The 12,107-nt window shown below is 45.9% G+C and overlaps 1 protein-coding gene across 1 annotated transcript in view; it reads right to left on the bottom strand.

Moving 5' to 3' along the window:
* RSPO3 (R-spondin 3) overlaps positions 1-8,619 on the bottom strand; it is an 89,243-nt gene extending 80,624 nt beyond the window's left edge. The window contains exon 1 of the mRNA XM_038396183.2: positions 7,640-8,619. Within this exon, the coding sequence (XP_038252111.1) occupies positions 7,640-7,736 (97 nt within the window). The 5' untranslated portion in view covers positions 7,737-8,619. The remainder of the gene's footprint in view (positions 1-7,639) is intronic.
* Between the last annotated feature and the right edge of the window lie 3,488 nt (positions 8,620-12,107).

Here is a 12,107-nt window from a genome sequence, read left to right as displayed (position 1 = left end):
TATGTGAGAAAGTTCAGCTTACCAGATGTATTACAAGCATAGATACAAAAAGGACAGAGCCTCGTGTCCTCCTACATGGGTAACTCCCACATAAGGGTTGGGAAACTCTGCAAGTACTCAAATATAGGATTTCTCCTAAACCCAAAATCCTTTCTTGAGGTCCTGAAGACTAAGGTCTCGGTCCTGCTCCACTGAAGTCAAATCAAGTTTTTCCATTGCCTTCAATGGAAGCAGGTTTAAACTCTAAAACCATTGTAAAAAGAATATTTAATACATTTCAGATGCAAGATGGAGGCTTTTTAAAAATCTTGTTACACAATCTTGTTTTGGGGCATCAAGAACTTGTAAGTATACAAATATTTTTTCAGTTCAATTGTAATTTTAACTATAGCAAGTGATTGCCTCAGTAGCTTAAATTTCAAACTACACACAATTATGTTGACACTATGACTGCTTCATACTGATCCTCTATTCTCCAGATAGATTTGGGGACTTAAAAAGCAGCACTATTATAATGCATATAATTTCATGATGTGTAACTATATTAAAAACTTATTTATATATGTATATGGGGCAAAAGATCTATCTGGTTTTAAGATTCTACTCGATAAGTTTATGGAGGAGATGGTATGATGGGATAATGGGATTTTGGTAAGTAATTGATCTTTAAATATTCAGGGTAAATAGGCCAAATCCCCTGAGATGGGATATTAGATGGATGGGATCTGATTTACTATAGAAAATTCTTTCCTGGGTATCTGGCTGGTGAATCTTGCCCATGTGCTCAGGGTTTAGCTGATTGCCATATTTGGGGTCTGGAAGGAATTTTCCTCCAGGGCAGATTGGAGAGGCCCTGGAGGTTTTTTTGCCTTCCTCTGTAGCATGGGGCATGGTTGACTGGAGGGAGGCTTCTCTGCTCCTTGAAGTTTTGAACCATGATTTAAGGACTTCAATAGCTCAGACATGGGTGTGGTTTTTCATAGGAGTGGGTGGGTGACATTCTGTGGCCTGCGCTGTGCAGGAGGTCGGACTAGATGATCAGAATGGTCCCTTCTGACCTTAGTATCTATGAATCTATGAATCTATAAAACAGGAAATTAATCAAGCCAAAGAAATCATGCTTAGAATGTTGGAGAAAAAATACTTCTATTGACTTCAGCAATATATTCTATTGTTTTAAATGCTGCTGTTGCTGAAGACGGCTGTGATTCATGAAAGTATGATGAAACATTGCTATGGGTCTTTCACAGAGGGTTGGCTTTTGCTTCTAATGAACACAATGGGAATTTTGTTGTCTGCCTCAAGAGGAATTGACCCCCCAAAATGTGGAATATACTTTCACCAGAAAAAAAAGATAGACTTGTCATCAGCAAATCATTTACTCTGCCAATATAATGGTACAATCCTCAGGGAGAAAACATCGTCGGGTGAGCACACAAGTATACTTTGAAAGAAAATGCACAATGGATAATTTAATTCTCCCAAGGACAGATTCAGCTTGCCTGATGGCTGTTTGCTCGTCAAATGGCTGTTTAAAAATGTTGGTGTAGCAATCTTTATTTTCTTTCTTTAATAAGCATAAAGCATCTAGGATGATATCACCTAAGGCATAGTGAACCTGTGGCATATTACAGCTGTGAAGGCCATGTCAAATTTCCATGTCAACCTCAATATGTTCTGGCTTTTTTTTTAAAAAAAAATATGTATTTCAGTATTTGGTGGGTGGAAATATCTATTCAAATAAGTTAATCTTCCAATGTGTAATTGCACATTTTTTAAAAATTACACTGTGCTTTGTAGAAGCTGTGTCTTTTCTTGTCAAAAACATAAAAAATATACATTTTACTTCCACGTGAATGGTGTCCTCCAGCGAGGGAGTTAAAAATGCAGATACGCAACAAAATGCTGGAGTGTTTTAAATGGCAATTCCTTTATGTGTCACCATTTTGTTATTGGTGTAGAATTGCAGCCATACTCTGCTCCTGCCAGCCCTTACTGCATGTGCTTTTCACCATTAATTTCAGTGGGACTACTCATGTACTTAAAGTTAAGTGTTTGCATAAGTGTTTGCAGGACTGAGGCCTTGTTATAAATATAAAAGGAAGGGCAACAACCTTTATGTAAGCAGTAATATAAAATCCCTGTTGGCCAGAGGTACAGAATCCCCTTACCTATAAGGGGTTAATCAATTCAATTAACCTAGTTGGCACCTGACCAGAAGGACCAAGGGGGAAAGAAGATACTTTCAAATCTGGGGGGGTAGGGGGGAGGGCTTTGTTTTTGCTCTCTATGTGTGTTCTCTCCAGAGCCAAAGAGAGAGACCAACCAAGTAATCCATCTCCTACTGAATGATACATCTAAAATTACAGGAATAGTGAGTAATAGCAAGGAAATGTGTTAGATTATCTTTTGGTTTAGCTTGTGAATTTTCTCTATGCTTAAAGGGAGGTTTATCCCTGTTTTCTGTAACTTTAAAGTTTTGCCTAGAGGGGAATCCTCTGTGTTTTGAATCTGATTACCCTGTAAAATTACTTTCCATTCTGATTTTACAGAGGTGCTTCTTTTACTTTTTTTTCTTTATAATAAAGTACTGGGTTTTTTAAAAGAATCTGATTGGTTTTAGTGTCCTAAAAACCCAGGGATTTGGTCTGTGCTCACCTGTACCAATTGGTGAGGATATTATTCTCAAGCCTCCCCAGGAAAGGGTGTGAAGAGGCTTGGGGGGAATATTTTGGGGAACAGGAACTCCAAGTGGTTCTTTTCCTTGAATCTTTGTCAAACTCACTTGGTGGTGGCAGCGAATACTGTCCAAGGACGAGAAGGGATCTGTGCCTTGGGGAAGTTTTAGCCTAAACTGGTAGAAATAAGCTTAGGGTGTCTTTCATGTGGGTCCCCACATCTGTACCCCAGAGTTCAGAGTGGGGAGGGAACCCTGACGGGCCTCAATTAACAATGGTTACTATGGTCCGCTGAAGGGAGATCTACAATTGTACATGATCACTAGCTGTTGTGAACATGCAATCACACCAGGGAAGAAAAAAAGGAAGCAGGAGGGATGTCCTACTAATCCACAACTGCATGTCAGTTGTGCGTCACAACAATATCATTAGCTGCCTCTTATACACAGAACAAATATCCCTGGTCCCATAGGTAGGGTCTGTGGAACAATCATTGAATTTATAACTCACTTTGCCTAATCCTATTTCTTTTTGTGAAATTCTGTATCTACTGCCATGTTTATAATATTACTTTATTATCTACATCAGCCTACGCTCTGATCAAGCTAATCTCTCATGCAGAGCCTGAATAAACAATTTAATTTGTTAACCGTTAGTGTTCTTATCAGAATAAAAACAACTGATCCCTTTGCTAACTGTGTCTTTGTGTTTGAACTGTTATCCCATTGTGTCACATATGTCTGAATTAGGACCCGGCCCCTTGTCCACACTCTGTTGTTGACTCCAGTGGGAGTTTTGTCTTTCTAAGTCCTGCAGACTTTAACTTAACTTTATTATTATTTTTTTTAACAACAGCACTATGCTGTTGGAATCGGCATTTAACTTGATCATGAAATAGATTGAACACTCTCAATGTCCATTAACTTCAGTGGGAGTTTTACTTGTGCAAGGAATGCAGGATCAAGCTTTTGTGTTGGTAAAAACACTTTACAGAACGTTGTATTACTACATAAAATAAGTTAGAGTTTCAGGGCCAGATCTTCTTGCTGTTTACAAAGCAGCATAGCTCAGTTGCCACCAATGGCGCTCTACCAATTTATACCAGCCAAGGAGCTGGCCCAATGTATTTTGAATCATCTGTTTTTTAAAAAGTGCAAATCTAAAATGTAATTAATAAAGTGGTTTGGATATTTAATAAAAGGAGAAAATACAGGCATACTGATTGATTGATTGATTGATTGATTGATAGTTTGTAAGTATTCTATCCTTTGTTAAAAAAAAATAAACTGAATTTTGAAAGTGCTTTCCTACTAACAGGTTTAAAGATCAGGCTTCCCTGAAGTGTAAAGCAGATGACAAGTCTAGAGCAAATCTTATGTGGACTAAACAGATTGGTTTTTCAGTTGTTTTCCTTATCCACACTTAGTCATTTTCAAGTTCAAAGATTCACTAGTGTCAAACCATAGATCTTAAGGCTAGTGACTATTGTGATCATCCTGTCTGACCTGCATAATACACACAGTATACATTCATCCAGTAGCTCCTCCCTTATACTCAATACCTGGTTGTGGAACTAAACCAGATTTTTCAGAAAGATGCCCATTCTTGATTTAGAGACTTCCAGGGAATGAGAATCCCTTAGGTAAGCTCTTTCCATGGGTAATTACCTTCACTATCAAAAATGTATGCCTTTTTTCTGGTATGAATTTTTCTAGCTTCAACGTCTTGTTATGCTATGTTAAAGAGCTCTCTAGCATGTCTCTAGTTTAACCATGGCATTTTAGACCTATGAAAAATTACAAAAATGAATCCATTCTTTAAAAAAACCATTTGTGTTGTACAGTCAGTTAAACATCTGAACCAGCATTTTCAAACCTGGCTACCTAGTTAGGCAGGTAAATCTATCATAAACGCCTAATAAAAATGGCCCGATTTTCAGCAGTGTTGAGCACCCACAAATCCCATTGGAGCTACAGGTGCTTTATAAAGAAGCCCACTCCTATTTAGGTGCCTAAACAGAGATTTAGTAGCCTATTTTAGGCGCTCGAATTTGAAAACTATGGCTCTGGCTCTTGGTGAATATCGGGCCCTTTCTGAAACACAAAGACCCAATGAGCTCGGCCGCCTTTGATGTAAATCCCTTGCTTTCCCTGATTAGTTTGCTTTCCCTGATTAGTTTGTCCAAAGGATAAGAAATGAATCTCCACCATGTGGTGTAAACAGCTGTTCTGCGTCACCTGATTGCTTTACTCGCCTTTATTCTTTCCAGATACAAGCGCTTAGGGACCCATCCTGTCCCCATTGCAATCAGTAGCAACACTTCATGGGAGCAGGACCGGGCCCTTGAGCTAATCAGACTGGGGCCGCTCTGCGGACACTACCGCCTCCCTGTTCGGTAGCTCTTGAGCCAGCAGCCTGCGGGGCGATAGCCGAGCTCTGGCCCCACGCCCCGTGCTCCCGGGCTCAAATCTGCACCTGCAGAGGGTCTGTCTCTGCAGAGGACACAAGGGGTCGCACCTCCCCCGGCATTGGGAGCTCAGCACAAGCGCCTGGAAACGCAGGCAAGGTGCAGCGAGCGGGAGAAAGGCAAAGACACTCGGGACTGGCCCGGTGGCTACTGCCCCCACCTTCAACCTTCTCCCAACCCCCAAAGGAGGCAGAAACTATGCGCCCGGATCCTCAGTTCTGTGGCACAGCCCCCTAAGCACCCCCACTCATCATAAAGGGGGACCCGGCGTAGCGAGTGCGTGCAAAGAGAACAGACTGTGGTCCCCCCAGTGCTCATCTGTAGACCCCACCCCCGCCGGGCCAGGCCGCCCCCCCGGCAGAGTTTAAAGACTCAGAGACAGTCTGAGCCGCAGGAGGCTCCTCCCACCCACTGGACAGCTGCTGGCACAGAGCGGGTGACCCACGGGAGGCTCAAATGCACGGAGCCGAGGAGACAGTGCTAAGGACCACGCGTGTTAGGTGCTTGGGACAGGCCAAACCCCGAGTTACTCCTTCTTTCCGTGGGAGTGTGCCAGGGTGAGATCCCAGGGTTTGAGCCCGTCGGGGTAGTTTGAGCTGGGAGTTCTTCCTCCCCAGCCTAACTGATCGCTCCTTCCACCTTCTTGTCTGGCGGGGCAGAGGGAGGCTGCTTCGGGCTTGATTTGTGGAGGGCAGCCTCTGCTTTTGGGACCGCGCCCGCTAGGAGCTCCGGGAGTGGGTGGGGAGTTATCAGAACACGAGCCGTTGCCTCGCCACGGGTACTCGATCGGGCGCCCCGATGTGTTTTACTTTGCCCGCCCTGCTCCCTGCCTGAGCGGTCTGGGGGACTGGGCAGATTTCAGCCCCCGGGGCTGTCACTCTGGAGCTACGTTTTCAAGGGCACTTTAGGTGAATCAAAGCTCGCATTCAAGAGGCCAGTGGTACAATGGAAGCTTTCAAGGAACGGTTCTGCCCAGGTGGAGAGGGGAAAGCGGAGCAAAAGCTAGGAAATAACCCCGTGTACTGGTTGATGAAATACAGGCGGCCGTTGTGTTCGGACACTCCCCCCCCCCATATCAGGAGCTGTCGGGAGAGACAGAAATAAACAGCCCCTTTCAAGCAGCGTGCCTAGGAAGTGCCAAAGGAAGCCGGGTTCGCTCTAGATCGGGGCCTGGGCAGAAATGAGCGAGAAGAATGGGGCTTACTCCACCGCGAGCATCCAGACTTTTCCAGACTTGTCAGTCACATCCTCTTCCCCATCTCCTGGAAGTTTATTCGGAGAGGAATCCGACACTTGATCCAAAGCCCACAGAAGTCGATCGAAAGGCTCCCATGGATTCTGGATCAGATCCTAACGCCCCTACGGAGTAGACTGGGAGAAGTCTGGCCGGGAAGACTATCCCAGAAAACTATAAAACTAAGGGCTTCCTCCCCACCACTGCCCAAGATTTGGGCAGGCCCCTCTTTGCAAGCTGCGTTCTCAGGGGTTTTTTGGTTGGTTTTTTTTTTTTTTTTTTTTTGCCTTGAGTCTGGATTCTGACCCGGAAGGCTCCTTACTGGCCAAACCAAATGAAGAGAACAGTTTAACCTGGACGGGAAAGCAATGCGGCGCCCAAAATCCGCCTGTACTTGAGCCCAGCATTGCAAACCCATCCTCTCTCAGCGGAGTACGCACCTATGCTCTTCAGCTGCGTTTCTTCCATGACTTTCCCTGTAAATCTCCCCACCCCAAGGCCATGTGGCTCCTTGTTTAATTTGTTATGGGTTGGGATAAGAAGGCAGAAATTAACTTTCTTCATGCCATGAGGTTTTCACAATAGCGAGTTTAACTCTAGAACCGGGGTCTCCTCAGTACTCTAGGAAAAACTCGTGCAAAAAACCCTAGGGTCTTTCTCGGCAGGACTCGCAAGAACTCGGGTGAAAAATCTTGATGAGTAAGGACAAGTAATGCGATCAAAGTCGCCGGTGAGCAAACTGCATCTCAGTAGCCCAGCACCAGTGACTCACCGTTGATGTTAAAGATGCCTGAGAAAGCAACATGGTTAGTCCATATCGGGAAAGAAAAATATCCTTTTCCTCATCCCTGAAAGATGACAGAGGATGGGGTAATGCGATCGCTCCAGAAAGTTATCTGCAATTTAATTCTGAGCTAATCTGATCCACTTGTAATAAGGGAGAATATACGGGGGATTTTTTTCCCCTTTAGAAAGAATACATTCCAAAGCGTTACATCGCCTCCCAGACCAGCCAGAATGAATAAATAATAAATAATAATAATTAACAGTCAATAATAATGATGATGATTATGAACTACAGGAAAGGACTACAGTCTCAGTAAATCTGAGTGTTGAAATACCTGAGGGTTAGTTTAATTCCTACTCCTGGCTCTATCTTTTGCCAAGGCAGCAGGATCTGGGGAGACAGGAGGCTACGGAACAGGTGAATAGCCGAGGAAGGGACTAGAAGTTAGCAGGTATAAATCTCTGCGCACTTACTTCTTCCCTGTCGCCGTACCCTGGAGGCGTGCTGGGTTCCAATGTATTCCATAAAGTTCAAAATGATAAAAAACCAAGAAATCAGTCGCAATTGCATAGTAACCCCGGGATAGTTCGCCTTCTCTTCTTTTTTGGGGGGTGGGGAATAAACACCGCAGTAGAGATACCTGCACTGATGTCTCCCACTGAGATCCAGGTCCCTCCTCCTTTATTGCACTTTCAAATTATCCGAACAATTGTCTTCTGCAAATTTCAGAGGGATGTCACAGAGGAGAAGGAGCCCTGAAGCAGCGGCGAGGGTCCATGCTGTTGCAAAGGCAGGCAGCATGTTGCAGGGTTCTAGGGGGTGCGGCGTTGAAGTGGGATAAGGGGAGGGGGGACTCAAACTCCGCTACAGCGAGGGGCTGCTTAGCTCACATTCAGCACCTCGGCTACAGCCTCCATGGGCAGGTGGGGTGGGGACCCCCCGTTTCTCCTGGGTGCCACTGAACCCCCCACGTCTCATGCAGGAGGTGCTGGTTGAGTCTGCTGAAGTTCTCCCGGGGAGAGTCGCACAGGCTGCGGGGCTTCTGTGCAGAACTGACCCAGAGCACCCCACAACTGTCGGGGGGCGGGAGCGAATAAGCCACGCAGCTCGCAGGATGGAGGCAAGGATTCCCCTATGGCTCTCACAGAGGAGTCTGCACCAGAAGCATCTTCCGGGGGAAGGCGAGGGCGAGCGCAACAGAGAATTGAAGCAGCAGCTGGCTAGGGTGCGAGGATGAGGAGCGCTCCGGGACTGCCCAGAGCACAGTGGGGTTGAAGGATTTAGACAACCTGGGTCGTTTCAGCGGCTCTGGGTTCAAAAGGCAGCAGCTGCAGCTCGCCTCAGCAATTCCTCCCTCTGCGGCACCGTGAGGGGAACTCGCCCTGCTTGCAGCCTCCTTCCTGGCAGCACTGGTGGGCTGGCTGACTGCACTCTCTCTGCCTCCCTCTCTCCCCCCACCCCTTCCGCGGTGGGATTTTTCAAGCCCACATGGAGTGTGCAAAGCGGACTGCAATAGGCCGTGGGGCAGTCCTAGAGCGGAGCCTCCAATCGCCGCCTGGCTGCTCTGCCTGAGATTGGAGAGGGAGGGAGAGATGCGCGCGGGTGTGTGTGTGCGCCCAGCACCCTCTCGCTGGAAATGCCATTGTGTCCTGCCTCCTTCCCCAGAGCGACCCGCCCGCGCCCCAGCCTGCCTCAGAAGATGCCCCAGAACGAAGATAATTGGGGCGGGGGAAGGGGGCACGAGAGATGCCACTTTTCCCTCTCTGGAAGCACGGAGCGTCTTGCTTTGTCAGTTCCAGGAGGATACTGGCATAGTGACAAAGCAGAGCGCCCCATTGGCAGGGTTTCAGTAGCAGAGACATGGCCTTCAAGATTGAAGTGTTATTTTCTGCCTCTTCCCATCCGGCTGAGTTTACATTGGATTAGACTCCCCCCGCCCCTCCCCCGGGGTCCTTTAAAGAAGGGACTTGATTCACACACTCAGTTTTCTCCGCCTCAAAACCAGAGGTCTTTTAGGATTAGGAAAGGTAGCTGGTTGGGGTTCGGTTTTGTTGTTGTGGTTGTTTTGTTTTTTGGAGGTTTCAGAGTAGCAGCCGTGTTAGTCTGTATCCGCAAAAAGAAAAGGAGGACTTGTGGCACCTTAGAGACTAACGAATTTATTAGAGCATAAGCTTTCGTGAGCTACCGATGAAGTGAGCTGTAGCTCACGAAAGCTTATGCTCTAATAAATTTGTTAGTCTCTAAGGTGCCACAAGTCCTCCTTTTCTTTTTGTTTTTTGGAGGAACAGGTTTTTGAGCTCTCGCCCCTTTGCAAGCCCTTCTTATTATTAACGCCGAGGTTTAGTCCAATAAACAACCATCACTAGGAGACGCAGAGGCGTCCCTTTCCTCAAACCTGCAAAGTTAAAGATCTCATGTGCCCATTGGTAAAACATGGCACTCAACGTCTGAACCCCAGCGGGAACGCGCTGGGAATGAGTGTTAGCTTGGGGGGAAACAGCCCACCTGGCATTTGTATGGTCTGATCAAGCGTTTTCAATGGGACAACATGTTACTCTCTGTTTATTTCTTGCAGACATATTACCATTTCCCACTCAACATGCACGTTTGTATCCCATGTGCCTTTCAGTCAGATGTGTTGGGACCTTTACTAGATAATCAAGATGATACATATCTTTTTAAGCCCCCATTTTGTTATTTAGCAGAATAATATCTACTTTCTACTGCAGGGAATTTTTTTTTATATATATATATATATATTTGCTGTGAGGTCTGGGCTGTGGGAAAGGCTGAAACCTACAGCTCCCTTGCTCGCTTTGCATGCTACCTATTTGTAGGTCTCTGAAAAGGAGAGCCAGTTGCAACAACTTGATTAAATCAGGGATCTTCCTAAAAGTCCCATTTTTAGCTGGTTTTCTCCGTCAGCCTTTGCCCCGCTCACAGACTTGTTAAATGTCTGTACCATAAAATGTGGAGGATTTCAAGGTCTGTGGGAGGCTCCCTTTGAAAAGGACTCCAGGGAAAGTCTTTCTAATCCAGGATACTTGAGCCGGATAGGAGGAGATTGCCAGAGAGACATCAAATAAAATAAAAAAGCAGTTCAGTGGACAGCCTGGGGGATACATGCACACGCTCGCGTGAAGAAAGGGGCCTTCGCTTTCTGCTCGGTTTTGGTGGGTGGGTTGGTCGGTTGGTTTGGGACCCAGGCTTTCGGGTGCGTGTGAATGTCAGGAGGAGCCAGAGGAGCTCGGGCCACGGGTAAACACGCCTGGGGAGAACTCAGGGGTTCCGCGTCCGAGCCCAACCTGCAGCAAGAGGAACCGCTCAGCTCCAGAAGCGACAGGGCCACCGGGCCCAGAAAGCGTGTCAAAAACCAAACCGTCCTCGAGGAAACATAAGGAAAACGCTAAATAAACAGGGAGGACGCTCCCGCTCTCCTCTCACAATGGGAGCAACTTCTTTCCCCAGAGCTCGGCTGCCTCTAGCCGGGTCCCTCCTCAAATGCCCCGCTTCTACGATGGAAGCAGCATCACAGGCGCTATTAACCCTCCTCCTTTATGTCCCAGATACTGTCCGTGTCACGCCAAAGCATCCCAGCACCGTAGCCGGCAGACCACACTCTGTCGCTGCAAACGGCCGCAGAGCAAGGCACCAGGTCCGCATGTGTGGTCGCAGGGCCAAAGGGAGGGAGGTCCCGTGGTTAGTTTGGGGGAGAACGAGCGATCAGAGGTCAAACAGGAGTCGCAGGGAGCAAGATTGGACGATTTGCCCTGGAAAGAGAGGCTCAGAGTCACAGACCAGCGAGAAAAGCTGGATCTTAAGTTGAAAAGAACTTGGGATTTGCAAAGACCGCCCAGAGTCCATGAGACAGGGAAGCTGAACTAGTGGGCAATGTGTAGAGCCGGGTTACCGCTCCAAACCAACGCCTCTGGCAGGCTATTTTTACCAGTGGCTGCAGCTATGTGCTACAATGAGAAGATTTATATTGCTAGTGTCAGGCTATCGCGTGTGGAAGGAGTTTGTGCCACAGGGAAAGTCTGGCATGAGATTTTACCTTAATGTCACTCATCCTGATGAGCTTTCAATGGCAAAGTTCATGCTGACATCAATTATAACACAAATCCAACATGCTCTGCACTATACAGCCGCACAGGGTGTCTACAGGAGTCAGAGCCGGTGGGGCTGCAGGCACTGAGGCGAATCAGTTAAAAAAGTCTGCTATTGCCAGGGTCCTGGGAATGAAGAGCCAGAAGAATACACAGCAAAGAGAGTTGGATGTAATATTTCTTTGCAACTGAAACCAACGGACACAGTTCCTGGCGGGAGGGGGGTGTATGTGTACATTTTACTTTATTAAAGAAAAAAAATGACTGGGGCCCCCTATTGCTTCAGGAAAGTGAAAGATTTCTAAGCTTGCTGTGTTATTGGTCTATCATTAAAACCAGCAGCAGTGGATTCCAACATCAGTTGTGCATCGTAGTTTTTTTTTTAATGAAAATAAATCTTGTAATCAAAAGAGGAATATCATCCTGGTTTCCAATTTGCAAATATTAATGTACATTTATTTAAGAATTTTCTATCGATATAAAACGAATATAAATTTTACACTTAAAAACAGTTAACTGCTCCATTTTATGCAATATTGCCATGCTTAGATTTTCAAATTATCTTGGAATAAAAAGGAACCAGTATCACGAATTTCAGATTACATCCAAAATAAGAATTTAAAATCATCATATTCTTTTTAAAATCCATTACTATTTGATATTTTGCGTTTTAAAAATATTTTGGTCAAAAACTACCCACTTGAACAAGGGTTGCTCAGTTCGGACCCTCTGTCATTCCTCGCCACACTGGAAATAGACAGTTTGCCTAAAAGTGAACAAAAGGATCATCAACTTGCCTTTTCTCTTAGAAGAAGAGAGCACAAGAAATGCAGGA

The sequence above is a fragment of the Dermochelys coriacea genome, chromosome 3, assembly GCF_009764565.3.
Source record: "Dermochelys coriacea isolate rDerCor1 chromosome 3, rDerCor1.pri.v4, whole genome shotgun sequence".
Lineage (NCBI taxonomy): Eukaryota > Metazoa > Chordata > Testudines > Dermochelyidae > Dermochelys > Dermochelys coriacea.
This window is presented reverse-complemented; position numbering and strand designations above follow the sequence as displayed.